Genomic DNA, 23,074 nt, shown 5'->3' on the forward strand with positions numbered 1-23,074 from the left:
TCCACAGTAAGCTGAATTATAAAAAGTGTGAATGGAGTTTCTAGGTGAAAGTGCTTTTTTGACGTGCCGATATCTGCCATTGAGCCCCATTGTAAATTTCTCAAATTTGAAAGCACTATATTTCTAAAACTATGAAACATTTCAAAGATTCCTTTTCAGGCAAACATGTCCACCGTAAGATGAACCTAAATAGGTTAGAATGGGGGTTCTAGGTGTAAGTATGTAGGATTGATTGATTGATTGATTGAAGAATTTATTAACAGTTTGCAGAATTACAGTACATTTCAAGCACAAACTCAATACAAAGGCTGTTAACTGTGAGTGGACGACCCAATTAAGCATTACACTTGTTTCCAACAGGGTCCACCATGTTCAAATCATCAAAACATTTAGAGACGTACAAATAGACACTTCTATAGACAGAACAGGAATTCATCAAAAAGGAGGTAAAAAGGGAAAAGAAATATATACAGTGAGGGGAAAAAAGGGGGGGGGCGGGGGGGGGATTCAGATTTTACGGGGGCCAGTTTCGAATTGCAGCCATCCGTAGGTGCCCTTTGAGAGCGGTTTTGAAGGAGTCAAGGGATTCGCATGTCTTAATGACAGTTTGTAGGGCGTTCCACATTTTGGTGGCATAGGAGCGAAAAGAATTTAGTCCCTTGTTTGTGCCGAATCTGGGTTGTACATGGTTCGTTGCACTCCCTCTGGTGTTGTGGGTGTGGACTTCGTTAACATTAAGGAAGTATCTAGACAGGTACATGGGTATCTTGGTGGTGTATCGAATCTTGTGGACCAGACCCATTGCAAGTTGCTGTACTCTGTCGTCGACCCTAAGCCATTCCAGCCTGTCGAAGTGGGCAGGGGTGAGGTGGGTTCGGGGGGCTAGATCAAGTAGGAGCCTGACCAGTTTGTTTTGGGAAGTCTGGAGCCTGGTTTTAAGGGCCTTTGAGGTGCTGTGGTACCAGGAGGTGCATGCATAGTCAAAGAAACCCTGTACAAGGGCTCCTGTTAAGGTCTTCAAGGTGTTTTTGTTGACCAGTGAGGAGATCCTGTAGAGGAATCTTGTTCTATGGTTGACTTTTTTGATTACGTTGGTGGCCATTTTATCACCGGAAAGATTAGCCTCCAGGATGGAACCTAGGTAGGTAATTTCATCTTTACGTGTGATAACATTGTCACCCACTCTAACCAAGAAGCCATTTGCCTTGCTGAGATTACTAATAGAGCCAAAGAGAATGGATTCAGTTTTTCCCAGGTGTAAAGATAGTTTGTTATCAGCGAGCCAGGTGCAGATTCTACCGAGTTCAGAGCTGAGGGCATTTTCAACCTGCAGTTTGTCCCTGTCCGAGACCAGCAGTGCTGAGTCATCTGCGAACAGGAACAAGTTGCAGTCACAGGCTGAAGTCATGTCGTTTACATATATTAGGAACAGTAGAGGCCCTAGTATGCTTCCTTGTGGAACGCCACAGCTCACTGGGAGGGGGGGGGACAGTATTCTATTAGCATGCCAAAGTTTGTGCTATTGTCATTGAGAATGCATTGGACGTTTAAGTTAAATAACTCAGAAACTACAAAACATTTCAAAGTAAAAAGTTCCAGCATGTGTCTCCACAGTAAGCTAAATTATAAAAAGTGTGAATGGAGTTTCTAAGTGAAAGTGCTTTTTTGACGTGCCGATATCTGCCATTGAGCCCCATTGTAAATTTCTCAAATTTGAAAGCACTATATTTCTAAAACTATGAAACATTTCAAAGATTCCCTTTCAGGCAAACATGTCCACCGTAAGATGAACCTAAATAGGTTAGAATGGGGGTTCTAGGTGTAAGTATGTAGGACTATTAGCATGCCAACGTTTGTGCTATTGCCATTGAGAATGCATTGGACGTTTAAGTTAAATAACTCAGAAACTACAAAACATTTCAAAGTAAAAAGTTCCAGCATGTGTCTCCACAGTAAACTGAATAATAAAAAGTGTGAATGGAGTTTCTAGGTGAAAGTGCTTTTTTGACGTGCCGATATCTGCCATTGAGCCCCATTGTACATTTCTCAAATTTGAAAACACTATATTTCTAAAACTATGAAACATTTCAAAGATTCCTTTTCAGGCAAACATGTCCACCGTAAGATGAACCTAAATAGGTTTGAATGGGGTTTCTAGGTGTAAGTATGTAGGACTATTAGCATGCCAAAGTTTGTGCTATTGCCATTGAGAATGCATTGGACGTTTAAGTTAAATAACTCAGAAACTACAAAACATTTCAAAGTCAAATAAAAAGTTCCAGCATGTGTCTCCACAGTAAGCTGAATTATAAAAAGTGTGGATGGAGTTTCTAGGTGAAAGTGCTTTTTTGACGTGCCGATATCTGCCATTGAGCCCCATTGTACATTTCTCAAATTTGAAAGCACTATATTTCTAAAACGATGAAACATTTCAAAGATTCCTTTTCAGGCAAACATGTCCACCGTAAGATGAACCTAAATAGGTTAGAATGGGGGTTCTAGGTGTAAGTATGTAGGACTATTAGCATGCCAAAGTTTGTGCTATTGCCATTGAGAATGCATTGGACGTTTAAGTTAAATAACTCAGAAACTACAAAACATTTCAAAGTAAAAAGTTCCAGCATGTCTCTTCACAGTAAGCTGAATTATAAAAAGTGTGAATGGAGTTTCTAGGTGAAAGTGCTTTTTTGACGTGCCGATATCTGCCATTGAGCCCCATTGTAAATTTGTCAAAACGCTAGAAAGGTCAAAAATCGCTAGAAAGGGCAAAACGCCACGATGCGCTTTTTTCATCGCTAGAAAGGTCAAAACGCTAGAAAGGTCAAAAATCGCTAGAAAGGTCGAAAGGTCAAAAGGTCAAAACGCTAGAAAGGTTAAAAATCGCTAGAAAGGTCAAAACGCCACGATGCGCTTTTTTCATCGCTAGAAAGGTCAAAACGCTAGAAAGGTCAAAAATCGCTAGAAAGGTCAAAAGGTCAAACCTTTTGACCTTTTGACCTTTCATCGCTATAAAGGTCAAAACGCCACGATGCGCTTTTTTCATCGCTAGAAAGGTCAAAACGCCACGATGCGCTTTTTTCATCGCTAGAAAGGTCAAAACGCCACGATGCGCTTTTTTCATCGCTAGAAAGGTCAAAACGCCACGATGCGCTTTTTTCATCGCTAGAAAGGTCAAAACACCACGATGCGCTTTTTTCATCGCTAGAAATGTCAAAACGCCACGATGCGCGTTTTTCATCGCTGGAATGCACAAAACGCGACGATGCACGTTTTTCATCGCTAGAAAGCCCAAAACGCGACGATGCGCGTTTTTCATCGCTAGAAAGCCCAAAACGCGACGATGCGCGTTTTTCATCGCTAGAAAGCCCAAAACGCGACGATGCGCGTTTTTCATCGCTAGAAAGCCCAAAACGCGACGATGCGTGTTTTTCATCGCTAGAAAGCACAAAACGCGACGATGCGCGTTTTTCATCGCTAAAAAGCACAAAACGCAACAATGCGCGTTTTGTCATCGCTAGAAAGCACAAAACGCGACGATGCGCGTTTTTCATCGCTAGAAAACACAAAACGCGACGATGCGCGTTTTTCATCGCTAGAAAGCACAAAACGTGACGATGCGCGTTTTTCAACGCTAGAAAGCACAAAACGCGACGATGCGCGTTTTTCATCGCTAGAAAGCCCAAAACGCGACGATGCGTGTTTCGCGACGATGCACGTTTTTCATCGCTAGAAAGCGCGGCGATGCGCGTTTTATCGCTAGAAAGCACAAAACGCGACGATGCGCGTTTTTCATCGCTAGAAAGCCACCCAGTAGGACAGGGATTTGAACTTGAAATCACAAGTTGTGCTGAGAGTCAGAGCACCATTACTAGACAAACACTCATCTTTTAAGTGTGGTTTCTGGATGTCAGAGTTCAAAACTTGCTTCACAGTAAAGAAGCAAGAGGATTTGAACTCACAACCTTTGGATCATATAGACAGTGTTTTAACACAGTGAGCCACCATGCTGCCTGCTCCATTAGTTTTCTTTCTCCTTTAATTAACAACAAACAACGATACAAACAGCCAACATTTTAATGGTGTATATTGTGCTGTTGCTTGTCTTGATGTTTAAATGTTTATGGAGCACAATAGAAACAATCTCTGTCTTTTAACAATCCATTTGGCTTTTTAATGCACAGCCAGCACAACAGCTCACTGTGAGAAGATGCTCTCTACACACGCCATGGTACGTATGTTCAAATTCCACCTTACTCTTTAGTACGCAAGGAATTCACTACCATGATGATGACCCTGCCACCCATCACGCCCAGGTGTGGATAGTAACAGTTTAATAGCAAAGCTTTATCGGTCTGTTATTACAGTGCAATACTGCCACCATTTGGTGGCCAGTTATACTGGTGTGATGTGCGCTGGCCTCAAAGTGGCACATCAAGGTATGCTGCCTCTGTGTGGGGAACGGAAAACGATGTGATTCTATTGGCTGTCAGTGAGTTATAATACACGGCTCGCCGTGATGTGTACTGTAGACAGCACAATAGGTCCAATTATTAGGGTGTGATAATAATGGTACCGTTTTTGACCCAAACTGCACAGGACAGATTTATGTGACTGCTTACCTCCTTGGATATTTATAATTGTTTTCAGGCAGGGAGACAAAACTTACAGACATTACAGCAATGAGTATAAGTCCAGATATCAGGCAAATCGGTACACATTATCTTTACAGTATTCTATGCTACGGTAAGAGATTTGGCTATTAACAATGCACGCCCACAACAAACGTTCCTGACCTGGTGGAGAGCACCCGGTGAACAGACCTGTGCTCTGAGGAGCACTTTTTCTAGTTTTGCTGTGTTTGTGACACTGTAGTATGACAAAGTAGGGCCTTACGCAAAACAAAACATGAAAAGATGAAATAATTTACAAAAATAAAATAAAAAACAGCAATGATACGTAAATGAAACGTACCGTTAGGTTCCATGTGTTAAAGTTTATTTTTTAAAGAAATCTACATTGGTACCACATGTACTCTAGGTGCAGAACAATCGCTTTGTTCCTGGTTGTTGGTTCAGGGAGAGAACATGAACTCATACAAGCTTCAACTGTTTTAGCCACAAGAACCCTAGTGTCCCTATTATTGGGCAAACATTTTGCAAAAATAGATTTACAAGCTCAATGCATCACGCTGGGAGCTCGTAGATTAGCCATTTTTCAGCAGAGATTTGGTGTAGAGGGGAAACGAGGGGGTTGTCGGCAGACTCCAGTCAAAGTATATAGTAGGGTTTAACTTAGTGGTTAAGTCATTAGACAACCTTTTTTTATACCACGTTTTTTGTAACCCATTTTTCACCCCTGTGTCAATTATCTAATGTGATCCTGGGCTCTACACACCCTCCGCCAACCTAGTCCCCATATATGGGGGACATGGGGAGAGCAACAGACTTGAACTCATGCTTCCTTCTTGCCTGAGTGTCCAAGTTTCTCCTTTACACCTGACAGGGGGGAGTTTCCCTGGTTGGACGTAGCGTGTGGAAGGAACACGTTATTCCAACCAGTTCCTTTCCCCTCCATCAGGAGCCCCGGCTGGCCAGGGGGAGGCGGTTTAGAGACCAGGATTACTGCATGTTTTTTGTGAGGGTACCTACCCTAGGGGACACGGGGAGAACATAGCAAACTCCACACAGAAAGGCCCTTTCGCCAACCCCACCTCGGGTATGGGCACTGATGACGCGGAGGAGGAAACACACCGCCAGCACCCACAGCGTCCCGAGCGGGAATCGAACCCAGGACCTTCTAGCTGTGAGGCGACAGCACTACCAACTGTGCCACCGTGCTCCCATTTAGACAACTTTTGATGCTTTCACTCAAACTTTAGATGGGTTAAACTGGAACAAAAGTTAAATTCAAAAAGTCCTGGTGTATTTTGAGTCAAAGCCTTTGTATTAGTTCAGCACTTGAAGTCTCCTTCCCTCTCATTCATTGAATGGTAGATCCTGAATTGTTCATTGGCTAAATAAAAGTCCATTGGCTAAAACCTTTCACCTCTGCCATCTGACACCTTTATATTCCACATCTTCAACTCATGAGATCTTTCCAGTAAAACTGCAGTCATAGAACATTTGGCCAGTAGAACCTTTTTTCTAAATACTTTATTCATCGTGTGATACATTCAAGACAAAAGAAAAGAGCAGGGGGGCCTAGTACAGACCCCTGGGGGACTCCGTTCAACGAAGTATAATAGGCTTTAAGTGGTTAAGGGGATTAGGTCTGGCTCACGGGTCTTTGGACATTCGGTGTGGAGTCGACAGACAGGGTCATGAATGAATCCATCAGCCTGAAGAACAGAACCGGTGTACGCACACGCGCATGCACTGCACACACAACCGCATCCTCCATCTCCGGATTCTTCCGAGAGCAGTCCTCATTTCAGTCCATTTGAAGTCCTTTCTCTGCCCCTCTGTCTCCCGTGGTGGTGGTTCCTCAGTTGGCCTTGGGTAGTCTGTATACGCCCGAGGTGGTCATCAGCTGGTGCTCTCTAACCTTCCTCTGGAGGAAAGCCTCCAGCTCATTGACGTCCATCTCCGTCACTACGGGCCCCGTGGACACGAACATCCGGAGCATGGTGTGGATGCGCTCCAGCGACATGCTCTCCAGGTTGGTCAGCATGGCCTGGATGTAAGCCCAGAACAACTGCACAGAAAACAGACAATGGAGTAGTTTATTTACTGGTAAATATCTGTGCCAGACCATTTAACACATGTTAAATATGGAGTGGATTTTTTTTACACCCTAAAACATGATCATCAAATATTATTGCGACTGTAGGTCGCAGATTACTTTGAAAACCTGCAAAACCTGTCAGTCAATCCGTCACGCCACCATATATGGCCATCAGCCCGTCACGCCTCGTGACAGGTCACCCCACCATATATGGGCGTCAGTCTGTCACGCCTCATGACACGCTGCATATATGGCCATCTCCATATATGAAGATCACAACACCGACCTCATCAAACCCTGGATAGCCATACATGGAGAAGACTGGATCATCACCTAGATTTGCATACAGTATATGGAGCCGGCCAGCAACTCTACATCTGACCTCAAACCCTTAGATCTCCATATATGGAGCTGACCTGTTCCGACATTCCATATGTTGATCTGACCTCATCAAACCCTGTACACTCAAGACACGCTCCATATACGGCCAGTACAGTATTAATTCCATATGTTGATCTGACCCCCCCTATGCCAAAAGCGCCAGTGCTCGCCCATTAGTCTGCTGTCACCCAGGCGGATGTGTGCACACAACCTCGAGGTCGCTTGTACAGTATGTACGCTTGTACAGTATTTGTTCAAATGTCGTTGGGACACGCCCACTAGTTCACTAAGTAGCCTGGTTTGCCTGGTGGGTGGTGATCCACCTGAACTGAAGCCGCACCCACATCTGTGGGTGCGGCTTCAGAAATCCTTTTAGAAATCCTAAATACAAAGGGAAGACATCATTGCACATAACCACACCAAGGGGTCTAATGAAGTTCTGTTACCTCATAAACACATGAAAAACTGGAAAAAAAATCACGGTGAAAAAACAATGATTCATAATTTTACAAAAATAGATCTACAAGTTTTACTAGATCAGCTATTTTTGAATAGCTGAAGTATAACAAATTAGACCTTATAACTGGTGTTATAAGGTCTTACAGTAATTACAGTAGGAATAACCTGATTAAGAGCTTTATTTCCATTTGATATCAATTTATTTAGATACTTCAAAGCACTTACTGTGACTGAATCATGGCAAAGGTGTTTAGAAACTACTTGTGTGCATGTGCACGTGCACGTGTGTGGTCCCACCTGCAGTTTCTCCTCTCTCTGCTCTGACTGCGTTGTGGTGTTGGAGTCTCCCTCCTCGTCGCTGTCGATCAGCATCACTCCCCTGTCCAGCCTCTCCTTGGATGAGCCGGTCTCCAGCACAGAGTAGCGACTGCCCGACTCCTCTTTCAAGACGCCCTGCTGCTGCCACAGGGCCAGCTTCCTGTGAACCATCTCCTTAGGGACGCCCAGCTTTCCGCTCAACTCCTCCAGGGTCCACGAACCTGACGCAAGCACACGAGCAAAGAAAATGACAAATGAAAGAGGGGAGAGGAAACATGAACCTTAGCGTACATATCCTGGGTAGGTCATTATACTAGGTGAACATTCTTAGCCGATATATGAGCAAAGCTCACAACACGCATTGCTAAATTGTAGATGGTCTTTCTTTTTTTGTAAATATCTACCGTATTTGTGTACAATCAGTACAGAACAGTACAACCCTCCCTTTTTCTTTTTTTAGCCGAAAATACAGGAACAAGTAAAAAAAGACAATAGAAAAACAAAAGCAAAAAGACATAAAACAATCCTTCCCCCAAGCCCTCCCCCCATCCCAGAATAAACATTGACTACAACAACCTTTGCAGGAACAGCAAACAGTCAATGAAGGCAGAGCATCAAGAATTTTTTCAACATTTTGATGAATGTGTCAGGGTTTCTCCTTAAATTATATCTTCTCAGGAGTACAATAAGAAGACAGCTCATTCAACCAATGTTTTTGTGATGGAGAATTTTCTCACTTCCAATTGGCAAATACATTAAAATATCTCTTATGAATGTTCACATTGAGTAAACTGACATCACCCAATATTCAAATCCTGGGGTCAAAAGGAACCTTAGATTCTACTATTAGACATCTGAAACAGTGGTTATAATGAACTTCCAGAAATCTACTAAGAGTGGACAACTCCAGAGCATATGAATCAAATCACCTTCATTTATCATGCGTCTCTGACACATGGCAGAAATATTTCCATCTATTTTATGTAGCCTAAGTGGGGTAATAGAGGGTATGCACATGCATAAAGTGAATGGAAAAATCGAGTGGCAAAATGAGTGACAAAGTGAGTTTAATGTCCTTTATCGTTGTTTAATGCAATCAAATTCAAGTTTTCTGTTTGGATGTATGGGCTGTCAAGGTCAGAAAGTCGTTTTTTGCCACTCAGTAGACCTACTCAGTACCTACATAACTTCCAGGTTTGATGATGATGTCACGCGCATACCCTCTATAGATCAGATATTTGCAGCAGAGATTTGGTGTATAGGCAAAAATCACACCCGTGTGAAGTGAGGGGTGCTCTTATCATCATACATCATCATGTTTGTTTGTTCTTCACGCCCTCATCTCTGGTCCCACCCAGAGGTCCCACCCACGTGGAACTCCATATTTGGGCACGTTACTTGATGACGTAAGATGTGAGGCAGCTGGCCTAAATGTGACTACACAGAGTGTGAGGCCGCATTAGCTGGGGAAAGTTCAGAATTCCCCTCACCCGTCTGAGGAAGCATTGCTAACAGAGACGTTTGCGAGGCAAGAAGGCCATCGGTGTGTGTGATGGAGCAGAGTCATTGCAGCGGGTTGGACTGCCTGATCTCGGGTGAGGACATGCTCATTGAGGGAGTCAGCAACCAGGTGCTGGTTGCTGTGGTGCTCGCGCTCTTTGTTGTGCTCCTGGGAGCCTTACAGACTCTGCTGTACAGGCAGCAGAACATTCACCCCGAGAACCAGGAACATGTCCAAGCCGTCCGACAACAGCTCCGCTCAGAGCGGGATGAGAACCGTCCTTCAGAGGCCAGGCAGCGTTATTACACGGACATGTCCTGCCCTGTGTGTCTACAGCAGGCTGTGCTGCCTGTGGAGACTAACTGCGGACACCTCTTCTGTGGCCCTTGTATCATAGCCTACTGGCGATATGGAACTTGGCTGGGGGCGATCAACTGCCCCATCTGCAGACAAACGGTGACGTTACTCTTCCCTCTCTTCCGCGAGAGCGACCCTTCACTGCAGAGAGCCCAGGACGGGGAGGCGAGACCGCAGCTCATCCTCAGAGACGTCAACGACTACAACCGCAGGTTCTCTGGACAGCCACGATCTTTGATGGACAGGCTCAGGGACGTTCCCACCTTGCTCCGTCATGCTTTCAGAGAGTTGTTTTCAGTGGGTGGATTGTCCTTGATATCCAGGATCCGGATGTACCTATGTCTAGTCGTTGCAGTCGCCTACCTAGTTTCACCGGTTGACTTCCTTCCAGACGCTCTCTTCGACAACCTCCTGGGCTTCATGGATGACATCATCGTCATCATTATTCTGTTTATTCACATCTCCATCATGTATAGAGCGGTGATAACACGGAGACTCGATGGCTGAAGGTGCAGCATACTCCAAACCAAATGAAACCTTTAGCCGAACTGAACAAACTTAGAGCACTGTTTTTCAAAGTCTGGTCCGAGGCACACCAGGCATCTAAAGCTATCCTTACAGAACTGTAAGTCTGAGAGAGTACGATGGAACAATTCTTTTTTTAATCTTTGGGACCGCAAACTTGCCAACTCCGGGTCTGCTTGCCATCCGGATGCAGTTCTGCATTGGCTCAGGTTAGGATGTACCTCTATAATCCCTCTCTGAGAGAGCATAAACACAACCTGTCACTGGAAAAGACCCCGTCCGTGTCTGAGAGTGCACAAATGGTTCTATTTGTACACTCTCAGAGTTACAGTCCCGTAACTCCTTAAGGACCCCGGGGGTTCCCCGGATGCCAGGTTGAGAACCACTGAGCTGGCTTGAACGAGTTGCTGTGTTGCTAGGTAGACTACCAAACGGCTGTGGTTTACCCTTCAGAACTTCACATTTGTGAAGTGAGGGGCGCCCACTGTCGCTGCCACATGATGTCACAGGGGCATTCATTCATTGCAGATTCACTGCCACTACCGGTATATACGTTATGAGACCTGAGAAATGAATGCAGTGTGTTATTTATTATTGTATAAAACGGAACTAGTCGGCCTGGGCCATGGCTCAGTGGCCCAGGCACCTTGGCTGGCAATCCAGTCTGGCAGTGTTCGACTCCCGATCCCGACGGCCTTTACTGCATGTCTTCCCCCCCATCTCTCTCCCCATTTCCTGTCAGCCTACTGTCTGTCCCTCCATAAAATATATAAAATAAAGGTGAAAGCCAAAAAACAAAAAAACAAAAACGGAACTAGTCACAACTTCACAAGATGTATTTATATTGGCCACATGGCGTCTCACGTCGTCATTTAGTGCCCTAAACAAACATTAAAGGATGGACCTTTAATGTTTGTTTAGGGCACTAAATGACTTGGCTTCTGTTAAAAAACTCTGTAGAGTGCTTTAAACAGTGCTTTAAACACTTGGCTGCCATAGGACGTAATTTCGACTGGCTTATTAACACTGAAGTAACTTATAGGGAAACGTAGCCTCGGCCCCATGCTTACTCATCTGCAAAGAGAAAAGCCTGGTCACAACCTAAGGCAGAGACGCTATCAGCGGAAGTGTCAGTCCGGAACATCCGTCAGATGTATTTCCCCTGGATATGATATTATTCCGACCAATCACAACACTGGTTTCATTCACGGAGAATGTAAACTGATTTGTAAAGCATCAACGTCATTTCCTGGTCCGGTACTGTACTTCCGCCAAATCCCGCAACTTCCGCCCAAAACAAATGATAGCATCTACAGTGTAGGTCTTGCCCAGTGTGAGGGAAACACACTACCAGGTACTTGAGGTTAAATGGCTGGTATTCCAAACAGTCTTCACATAATGTTATGCTGGATGAAATCATCAGTTTAGCCAATAATAAAGTTTTGTATTGGCCATTTTTTAACTTTTAAAATGAATTTTAAAATGAATGTACCATTGCAGCCATTTCTTCTCTTGAGTTTGGTATCACGGTCATTCAGTAATATCTCAAATTCTCAATGCATATCAATTTATAGTACCTTGACTTGAACAGGTACCTATATCTAAAGACCGGTGCCACATGGGAAGATCATTTTTCAGGTCCAAAAAATGAAAAATGAACTCCATATTTGGACACGACTGACATCATACATTGATGTGAGATGTGAGGCAGCTCGGCTTAAATGCGACTACACATAATGTGAGGAGCATTATGCCCCTCACCTGTCGGATGGTGTACGCAAAGAGATTTTGCTTTACAAGGCAAGAAAAGAAGGCCATCGGTGTGTGTGATGGAACAGAATCTTTGTGGTGGGTTGGACTGCATGATCCAGGATGAGGACATGCTCATTGAGGGAGTCAGCAGCAGCCAGGTGCTGGTGGTGCTCGTTCTCTTTGCTGTGCTCCTGGGAGCCTTACAGACTCTGCTGTACAGTACATGGCAGCAGAAACACGTCCGAGCCGCCCGACAACAGCTCCGCTCAGAGCAGGATTAGAACCCTTCCTCAGAGGCCAGGCAGCGTTATCACGTTATCACACGGACATGGTATGATGATGAGATCATCATCACACATCAGCCAATCAAAGCATTCGACTCCATGCCCACACGGACACACACAAAGCTGCGCATAGGCCACTCAAAAATAGCATGCTTAACATTTGTGGTCAAGAAAAAAGTCTATATCAGTCACAGAATGGGTTTGACTGTATAAGGTGGCATGTCTGATAAAACAATGACTATCAAATATCTAAATACTGAACCAAGCAACTCAAAACGGTCTGGGGTGCACAAAGGCCCAAGGAGAGTAGTTTGAAAGTGAAATCCTGTATCCCTGTTTAGGCTTGATTTATACTTGCATGTGGGCTGTGGCTGTCACGCACCAAAAATAGCCAATATATAACATTTTAGAGCTTCTAGATCAGCTAGTTTTGGCTAACTAATCAACTATCTATCATAACTATAACTATCATCATATGATGATATGAGCTCACCTCAAAAGCATCTAAAATTGCTTTTGAGCTCATATCATCAGAGCTCAAATCATCAGTTTAGCCAATAAGGTTTTGTACCGCCCATGTTTGGTTAACTTTTTAAATTAATGTACCATTGCAACCATTTATCTTGAGTTTGGTATCAGGGTCATTCAATAATATCTCAATGTGCATATCAATGTATAGTAACTTGCAGCTATTTACCTGAAGACCGGTGCCACATGGGAAGGTCATTTTTCAGTAGGGGTGGGACGATTCACATACCTCCCGATTCAATACGATATCGATACCCAGGGTGCTGATTCTATTTATATATTGAATATATCTATATTACGATTTATTGTGATTTTTTCCCAAGTTACTATGCTTTTATTTAATATACTTGAAGTACATTTTACAATTCTAAACAATAGACCATGAAAAGTTCAATCTTACTAGAACATTTTATAACAATTTCAAAGAAAGCAGTGAGTGTACGCTGCTCAGAAGGGTGAAATCTTCCGTCAACAGCGTACCTAGTGATCAGAATCGGGGACAGGGCTGGCCTACGCCGAAACTTATTTTGCTTCGGTGTTGTTTCGGACGGACGGGAGAGTATATTTTTAGACAACAACACACAGATCTATCACTCATCAATCTTCAATCATGAAGCGACTTTATCCTTCAGGAAATTATAAAAAGATGAAATGCGTAAGGATGAACTGCGGTGCCGGTGTAAATATAATTATTAAAAAATCCGAATGGCCCCGAATCGGAATCGAAATCCGAATGGGTCGAATTGCTCGAATCCACGTTGGTTTTTAAAATGAATATCCGAATGTAATTTTTGGACAATTCCGGCAGCTCTACGGTAACTAGTTACCGGTTTTCAGTAACTAGCACAACACTGCCTACAACTGAGGGTTAGCCTGGGCAGTATTCCATTTTGGGTTTATGATCCGGTCGGGAGTGGATGATATCGTTACATCACGTAACGTTGTAGTCATTGTTTTGTAGTCATCAGGCAGGAACCATCAATCTGGAACTTCCTTTCCCTCAAACCGATTTTTCCCCAATAAAAGCCGCAGGCTACGAGAGAACGAGTCACGCTTTTATTGTTCTTCTTCCGGTTTGAGGGAAAGGAAGTTCCAGATTGATGGTTCCGGCCAGTTGACTACAAAACAAAGACTGCAACATGACGTAACGATATCATCCGCTCCCGACCGGATCATACGGCAATTTTGTAACACAGACAAGGCTTTCCTCCGAGGTGGAAAGCCTGGTGAAGCGATGTTAATGTAGGATAAACCCACTATAAACTCAGATGTGAAGATCTTTGCTTGTGAACAGATACTGACTTTTGTCCTGGAAGTGCAGGATGATGGCAGCGTGGATGGGAGACACGGTGAGGTTGGTGAGCACTCTGTCCTCCAGTTCCACGTCCAGCGTCACTGAACCCAGGAGGGGCTTCCAGCTCAGCGTCCTCATAGCCTGGAGACAGACAAACAAACATACATACATAACACATGGAAAGACAAATAAACCTTGTTTACACACACTGTGACTTGCATTAAAGCCCTTTAGGGGGACCACTTCCCAAGTTTTCCTGTTGCCATTTAGGCCTGCCGCAATGAATCGCCGGATCGGCATTATTTGAGCTGATAGAAATTACTGCATAATCGTTAGAATGGTTTCCATTCATCTGTATATGAAGAAAAAGCTGGATGAAATGAAATAAATGTCATATTTATCCATCATCTATGCTCCATAAATGATGTCATCTCGTTTAAAGCTCCACTAAACGTTTCTTTAGTGTATACACAACTGAGGTGGTGGTCACTGGTTATTACAAGAGTGTTACAAGAGTGCAGCCTTGTCCCAAACCTTGAGCTTCTCATAGCGGTGCGTATAGGCCTCCATGGCCTGGGAGACGGGTGGAGGCAGCTCCATCTTCTCCTCCTTCAGCTGGGGCCAGAACTCCGAGGACAGGATCATGGCCGACAGGGCCAGCGGCGGCTGTTCCTCCTCCCCGAGGCGTGCCTCCTCCTCGCGGATGTTGCTGTTGATCCTCCTGGAGTCTGCTACATCCTGGAAGACAACGAGAGGACAATAAGGATTAAGCCCATATGGGTAACCGGAGTCTCACAGGGCTCAATACTACTGTATTTTCTGTTTTCTGTTATTGTGGGGAAAGCTTTCGCTGAAAATAGTTGCGTCACATTGTGAGCTTGTCGATGCTGGAGTTTAAGTGATTAACATCTTGCCTACGATATCGCCATGCCTTTTATGTATTCGTAACTACTTTATATGTAAAACAACGGCCACCTATGTTTCTGGCCTTTAACTTCAATTAATCTACAATTAGGCATAACTTGTACCTCGTCTTTAGCCTGACCACATTTATAGCTGGTGTTAAAAAAAATGTTATAAACCTGATATAGGAATCTGTCTGCGATGTGTATTTGTGTTAGTATTAGTAACAATTCATCGTGTGAGTGACATAAGACAAATAACACAGTTGGCTCACCTTCAGCATGACCTCACAGAAGTGCATGTGGGACTCCCCGAACCTCAGCTTCAGTAACTCCACATTACGGATCTCCCTAAAGCCACACAGGGAGATGGAAAAACACAACTCAATCCTGAATCCTCAGTCCTCCTCACAACGCACACAAAACGGAAACCTTTTGGGGAAGGGGGGGGGGGGGACACACACCAACATTTCCCGTTTCTGCACAGCAGTATACCTAGCGGTGTTGTAGTTGAGCTGGAGCAGCAGCCTGTCAGCCAGGACAGTCCTGTACTCGTCGATGAAGATCTCCTTACTGCCATAGATGCTGACCAGCAGGCTGATGATGTCAGAGGAGCGACGCTTGGAGCCTGTCTTATCTGAGACCAAAAGACAAGTAAACATGTTGTCTTTTTTTTCTTCTTTTTTTCATAAATTATTGCCCTATTTTACACTTTGTTGTATGACAGTGTGTTGCGCAAAAGCAACAAAATTAGTCAATCTACCAGCTCACAACATGTGTTGTAAACTATTTTTCAAATAGATTTGCCTCTAATGACATGCCAAAAATACAAACACCAGGTTTAAAGTGGTTAAGTCTGCTTGTGAGCTTTATAGATAATATTTAACCAATGAAAAATTGGAACACAGGTCCCCCCGCCCCCATTTCCTGAAAAGCATTCACAAGTAGACAGATGATCAGAGATCTCCGCCAGTCCGCCTGCCGAAACATTTGTGGGAATCTAAATAAAATGTGTGGGCTAGAACAGTAGAGAGAACATTGGGCAGACAATTGCGGAGTAGGGCGTGTAAACATAAATTTACATTAGAACATGAAAAAGCTGTTCTTCTGTTCAAATCCAGACTCAAGATGCACCATGCGTTCATCTCGTACTACGCTACATGTACGGTAGGCCAGTGGTTCTCAAAGTGGGGTCCGGGGTTCCCTAGGGGTCCTTGAGGGGGTTCCAGGAGGTCCCCAGCTAAATGATAGTTATGAACCCAATGGACCCTTATGGGACTGTAACTCAGAGAGTGTACAAATGGAACCAAATGGACCTGTACACTCTCAGAGTTAAATTAACGTTGATTTTACAATATAAATTGGGGTCCCAGAGATAGAAATGCCATTAAATGGGGGTCCGTAGCCTCATGCGTCAAACTGCAAGGGACTCCTTAAAATACAAATGATTGAGAGCCGTTAACATCTTCTCTAATGACAACCTTGACATAGCTTTTCAAATGGGGGTCCACAGGCTAATAAGTGTCACTTTGGGGGTCCGTGACGTGAAAGAGTTTGAGAACCACTGCAGTAGGCCCTGTGTCCTTCACTCTCCTACTGACCAGTGATGGCGTCGGTGGGGTCTGGGCACCACTCCTCCGGGTCGCTGCCCTCGTCGTCGCTGTCCTGCATCTCCAGGGTGACGGGGTCGGCCCGGGACAGCTCATTGGCCAGGTCGTTGCAGCCCTCTGCGTCGCCCGTCAGGCCGGCGACAATCTGTCTGACCGTGTCGTCTCGCGTCCTACACACACACGCATACACACGTCAACGTTACGGCACACGACACCAAGTACAGCAATCAGCTGCTAAAGGTGATATACTTCGCTGTATGACTTATGGATGCCCAGTTGAAAGTGGTTAAACCACCTTATTACAGTCATGAACTTATAACATGTCATGACTCATGTCACCTCACCTGACTGACTTGGAGAGTAGGTATTTACTCGAGATGTCTGCCTAAACATGTTCCCCAGCTAGCTGCATTTAAAGTATCAGAACCCAGCCAGAACAAGCATTTTTGCATCGGTGGCAAGGAAAAGCTCCCCTTTAACAAGAAGAAACCTCAGGCAGAACCACTCTATGGTCGGATTATGCCTCCCGGTTTTGGGGGAGGGGGAACGGAAGGCAGGACATTTCGGAGTAAAATCTGCCATATCTGCTGGAACTCTAGCGCCTATATTTTGATGCTGGCGCATCCGTTGTTAATATATATAAATGTGAAGTCTGTCACGGTTGTCCAATCTAACCATCCAGCAGCTCAACAAATTCAGTCACAGACAGACACTATGGCTGAAATACCTGAGATACTTGCGAATGGGCAGGCAAGCCACCTGTAGAATGACCATGGATGGATCCAGCTCTCTGAGGGCCTTGATTGCTGAGATGTACACGGTGAGAATGTCAGTCGTGTGGACTCCTGAGGTCAGTTGACACAACAAGACACAGTATAAGAAGAAAAACTCTTCCTTTGTCCCAGCATAGAGTACCAGTCATATCCTACCCATACACAGTAAACTCACAGCAAAATCTTCAGTGTTAATTCAACTCTGAGTGTGTGTGTGTGCACACATTTGTACATACTCAAGAGTTACAAAAATGGATACAATAACTCAGAAGAGGATTTGACTGTGTATAGTGTCTGTTTAATGGAGCACATTGTCCCATGACAAAACTGACCAGGGTGCAAGAGACGACTCTCGAAAGCCGATTTCAGCGAGGTGAGGAGCTGCTGCCTCTGATTGGTTCTCTCCAGGCAGAACTTCAGGTCTTCAATGGCCGGCTTTGACTCTGGGAAATCTGACATGTAAATGTAGACAGTGAGCTCATGCAGACGCCCACAGCCACTGTAGAGTGAGTACAACTGTAGAATGACATACTGTAGATAATGTCCCTTCGATCCTACAGTAGTTACTTAAAATATATATAACAAAAATAAAATTGTCTATTATGTCTGAATTCTAGGTATGATCAAATACAATATTTATTGTATGTATATAGAGGGTATGCGCATGCATAAAGTGAATGGCAGATCGAGTGGCAAATCGAGTGGCAAAGTGAGTTTAATGTTGATTAAAGTCATTTAATGCAATCAAATATGACTTTTCTGTTTGGATGTCAAGTCCAGAAAGTAGTTTTTGCCACTCAGTAGGCATTTCCGCATAACTTCCTGGTATGATGATGATGTCACGCGCATACCCTCTATTTATTAAAAAGTCATTACATTTTTTCAGCTGTTCCCTCCTTTTTTGAGGGGTTTGTTTAGTAAACGCATTGACAATAAAGGGAATATTTACGTCATAATGTGTCGTTTACATCATATTGTCTCTTTATTGTTAATGGCGTTTAATGTTTGTGTTGGGACTGTTTGTTTTACATCACCATTACATCACCTAATCAACATGAGTTAGACTTTAATATATTAGCGCCCCTCACTTCACACGGGTGTGATTTTTAAACCAGGAATTGCCTGTGAAAAATTGCCTGTGAAAAACCTATAATATGGGGTATGCATCCCGAATAACCACATATTATGTGGTTATTTGGGACAGCTTCTGTGTCACATTAATTGTTGCTAACTTGCTATACAAGTTGAAAACATAGGTTAGGATTTAGAGGCGTTTTTCTTTTTTTAAATCTCCCTAAGGGAGGGGGGGGGGGGGATTCCCGCATACATTTTAGATGTCTGACCTCTGATGATGCTGAAGAGCTCGTCGATCCTCATGTTGACGTAGATCCTGCAGAAGAACTGGTGCATGTGACACCTCCAGTGCTGCAGCACGGCGCTGGTAGGCCTGCCCGCCGCCGCCTCACCACCGGGAGACGCGAGCACCACGTCTCCCCCGCTGCTCACCTTGCTGCTGAACACTCTGCTCAGCCAGCCCAGCACCAGTTCCAGCCACTGTGACACACACGGGAGGCGTTTATAGACAGAGATAAGGTGGCCTTTTCTGATGACATCGGTATCAGCAATTATGTTTATAACGTTGCTGCCGGGCAAAAACTCAGCGGCACACACAAATGTATCAAAAGTAGCAGATCCACAAGCTCAACACATTTTTAGCTTATTGTTAGAGCTGCTACTTTTGCGGTTTTTATTATTATTTGAATCCTGAAAGGTCTTGGGGGTTTCCGCCCGACCGTTTTGACTGATATTTAAAAACAATAAAAAGTGCACAATCTTGAATTGAATTTGAAAAATATTTAACTCCCCATTTAACTTAAAAAAAGAAATAACATTTTGATAGATAAAAGCCATATCTACAATCTCCACTTTTAGAAGATGAATACGTGGAGATAAATATGACTCATGGAACTAATGTAATTTTAAAAAATGAACTAACTAATTAAAAAATAGATATATTAATGTTATAGTCATTAAAATCTTTTAATGACTATAATTGGTTTTGCCAATTATTCAGCGGCCCGAGAACCGCTGAGGTGAAGCAATAAGAGATTTACCTCCTGGAAGTCGAGCAGAAAGGAGCGCTCATACTCTCCTCTGCAGTGCTGCTCCATGCGTTGCTCAATCAGCTTGTGGAGGATGGCTGTCACTGCTTCAGAGCTCACCCTCTCTAACAGCTGCAGCCTGGACCTGCAAGCACACCAAGCAGAATGCACAGTTCAATCCTCAAGCCTCAAATCCTCAACCCTCTTCCCGATGAAGCACCTCCCATCTCCCAACCTGAAAATGTATTTTCAGGCAACTAAAGAGCTAGAGAGAAAGGGAGACTCTTGTTACTGAACAAACTCTCCATAGCAATGACCTAAATATAATACTTGTTAATACTAATAATTTATCTCTGAGAGTGTGCCAAATGGAGCCGTTGGTGGACCTGTTTCAGGGGCAACCATAAAGGTGCCCTGTTTAAATTAAATCAGAAAATATTTAAACCACAGTGAGATAACTGCTAGAATAGAATCCATGGTGCTAGCATTTCCCTAGTCTTACTTAGCCAGATGATCATCTATGCATACTGATACATCAAAATTTAAAAACAAACTGCATTGCAGAACTAATGCGAAGACATATTGTGACAGCCTGGTGTTCAAAGTAGCAGGTGTAGGATTGCTAGCGCTGCTTTTCACTGCTGTTTAAGCCCCAGCTCCGAATTAACAAAGAAAACAAAATGTGAACACACTCACAGTATCCGGCTGAGCTCCTGCAGTTGACCCAGGGCGTCCTGACACCAGCACTGCTGGGTCGGGATGCCACATCCAGCACACAGCGCCGCCGCCACGTCCGGTCCCTCTGCCCCGTCCTCTGCTTCGGTGGCGCCCCCCTCCTGGCTCATGTGCACGGAGAAGGTCCTGCTGTAGAACTCCAGCACACGCTCCTGGAGCACGGTGGAGCTGGAGAAGAGGAGGAGGGCCCTGATGACGGTGAAGGCCCGCTCCCTAAGGCCCCTGACCCCAGGGCCACACAGGCCGCCGCGGCCCTTGTCCTGCCAGGCGCCCAGCCTCTCTAGACCTCCTGGGGGGGGGGGGATTATTTATTTATTAAGTCTTTTGTGGGGTGCTCCTACATTTAAATTACATTTGAGCCATTCAGAACAGTGGTTCTTCTCAAATATATGTTCATGTCTAGGACCCCCAATTGATAGGATTTTTGCTGTTAATTAGATGTTGTTGATGTGTAATATCTGTCTATCTATACCTATACTGTAGGTGGGGATAGTGAAACCTATGATGTGAATAGTCATTCTAAATAATACATTCTCTCCTTGGGATAATGTCTACTCCTAAATAATGTGGAATTAAACTGTTCCTCATTTTGCTGGAGACCCTGTGGAACCCCCTTAAGGGAGAACTGGAGTCATTGGACTCCACTTTGAGAACCACTGATTAAGAAAAATTCATAGATTAGAGATAAATAGAGAATAGACTTAAAAGTCAAGACAAACGGTATCACAGCAGCACTGCTTTGTCAGACTATTCACATGTAACTACCGGTAATAGTCACCGTTGTATCTCCATCTTCTTTAAAAAATAATCCATAAATGCCCTTATATTATACTTGGTCATAAGACGGACACTCAAAAGTAGCAAAAATAGCTGGAAACTCAAGCTTGCGGATCTGCTATTTTAGAAAGAATATGAACATTTTCACACATACCCAAAATAGGGACACCAGACCAGATTGAAAGTGGTCAAGTATGTGGGTTTTATATATAACCAATGAAAGGTACAGTATAATAAGAGCTTGTCACTAAATAATAACTTCATTTGACCCATTGGAACACAGGTTTCTATTTCCTGAAAAGTAACAGTGTGTACTGTGTAGTCTACTTTTACCCGTACAGCCCAGGGCCTATACGTACAGAGCCATCATAATGTGTCCTATAGGGTGGAGTTACTTGCCTAGGAATGGTTCTAGTCTGTCCAGCAGGGTTTGAAAGGCAGTGAGGAGAACCTGAGCCCGGTCTCTCTCATTCACTTCGTTCTCTGGCTGCTTGAGTCCGGCCCAGAACTCCGGGGCCACGGCGCTGGTCAGCCTCGTCTGCAAGGTCTCCAGGAGCCAGGCCCCGAGAAACTGACCCAGGCCCCTGGAACTGAGCAGGACCAGAGACTCTGTGAGAGACTCATCGTCCGACACAGATGAGTCAGTGCCGGACACCTAAAACAAGCGTGGAAAAGAAAAATCATTGAATAGGCTATACTACTTGTTTAAGTGTACAAATGGAACCATTTGTAGTAGTCTCTGAGTTTTTAGTCTTTAGCCCTGAGGAAGACCGCTTCAGGTCAAAACATGTTGGGATTATATTAAACAAAAGGCTGCTGTTCCCTGTTTTAACCTTTTTTATCTGATGTTTTATCCCGTCTGATCCAGGAGCAGGAGCACCTTTTACTGTTCTTTTTTTTTAACTCAGGTAAGCATAAAAATTACACCTATTTGATCCCGCAAGGGAATTTGGTTTTCAGCTTCACCCAGCTGATAGCTAACCAAGTAGTCAGACTTGAGGTCTTGAGCACAGGGGGGGATGCAGTTAGGGGTTGTGTCTTGCCTTCTGCTTCCCGGGTGGGCTCTCTACCCCTTTGTACAGTAGTATCCATTTGATTCCATTTGTACAGTCTCAGTCAGACTCAGAGTCAGAATTACAAATGCATATTTGTTCAGTCTCATAGTTACATCATTATTAGAGGTGATCATTCACACAATGATTATCATTTACCCTACTCACCAGAGCAGCAATAACAGTCTCCCAGGCTTTAGGTACATCTTGGGGGGTCGAAAATGACATTTCTGTGGCATCTTCTGAATCCATCATACTGTCTTCCATTGCACTCGTATTCTGTAAAGAACAACGTTGTGATGAAAAGCGTCTTCTATGGACACATTGCTGTTAATAACTTAATATTAACACATAAAGCCGTTTAAATTCGCCACCTAAAGCCTTCTAAGAGCTCTACGTTATGGTCATTACTACCGATGTTAAAATTAAATAATACATGTATTTGTTTTGTTATAATATCCATGAACACTGTAAACTCAACTACGACTTGCTGCTTTACGTTGTCGCGCTCTCCTTTCACTTCTTCTACCCTTTCTGTGTTGTGTTGGCATTGGCAACCAAAATGTTACATTACCACCACCTGCTGGATTCTTTAGAAATTGTATTTTTTGGAAAGAAAATGAGAGAATAGAATAGAACACGTGTGTGTGTGTGTGTGTGTGTGTGTGTGTGTGTGTGTGTGTGTGTGTGTGTGTGTGTGTGTGTGTGTGTGTGTGTGTGTGTGTGTGTGTGTGTGTGTGTGTGTGTGTGTGTGTGTGTGTGTGTGTGTGTGTGTGTGTGTCACTTAAGTTGTCTTGTGGAACTAAGGGAAGACAGTCCAAGATCATATTAATTAAACAGCAAATTGTAAGGGGATCAAACATGGCATGGACAGCTCACGGTGACGTACACAGTTAAGGTAGTAGTGTGTAAAATTGTTTATTTGTTTATTTGAAAAGGATCCCCATTGGCCATTAGCTGTCATGGCAATCAGCTTGTTCCCCCTAGTTGTCTTGTCTGGC

The 23,074-nt window shown here is 44.0% G+C and overlaps 2 protein-coding genes across 2 annotated transcripts; one reads left to right on the plus strand and one right to left on the minus strand.

Moving 5' to 3' along the window:
• Positions 1 to 5,615: 5,615 nt before the first annotated feature.
• On the minus strand, positions 5,616 to 22,604 carry anapc2 (anaphase promoting complex subunit 2). Its single transcript, XM_079521295.1, has 14 exons — positions 22,242 to 22,604; positions 21,421 to 21,676; positions 20,206 to 20,533; positions 19,522 to 19,654; positions 18,751 to 18,961; positions 17,740 to 17,859; positions 17,362 to 17,479; positions 16,626 to 16,804; positions 15,520 to 15,661; positions 15,300 to 15,375; positions 14,657 to 14,860; positions 14,131 to 14,263; positions 7,861 to 8,102; positions 5,616 to 6,693 (listed from the first exon to the last, which is right to left on the minus strand). The coding sequence occupies exons 1-14, from the start codon at positions 22,338 to 22,340 to the stop codon at positions 6,484 to 6,486; spliced, it is 2,451 nt and encodes an 816-aa protein (XP_079377421.1). The 5' UTR covers positions 22,341 to 22,604; the 3' UTR covers positions 5,616 to 6,483.
• LOC306937491 (E3 ubiquitin-protein ligase RNF170-like) lies at positions 9,434 to 10,246 on the plus strand (the record flags this gene model as incomplete). The annotated part of the gene is made up of 1 exon (XM_079521296.1): positions 9,434 to 10,246. One exon carries the CDS (start codon positions 9,434 to 9,436, stop codon positions 10,244 to 10,246), a length of 813 nt encoding a protein of 270 aa, XP_079377422.1.
• Positions 22,605 to 23,074: the final 470 nt, after the last annotated feature.

Source organism: Electrona antarctica (genome assembly GCF_951216825.1).
Source record: "Electrona antarctica genome assembly, chromosome: 14".
NCBI lineage: Eukaryota > Metazoa > Chordata > Actinopteri > Myctophiformes > Myctophidae > Electrona > Electrona antarctica.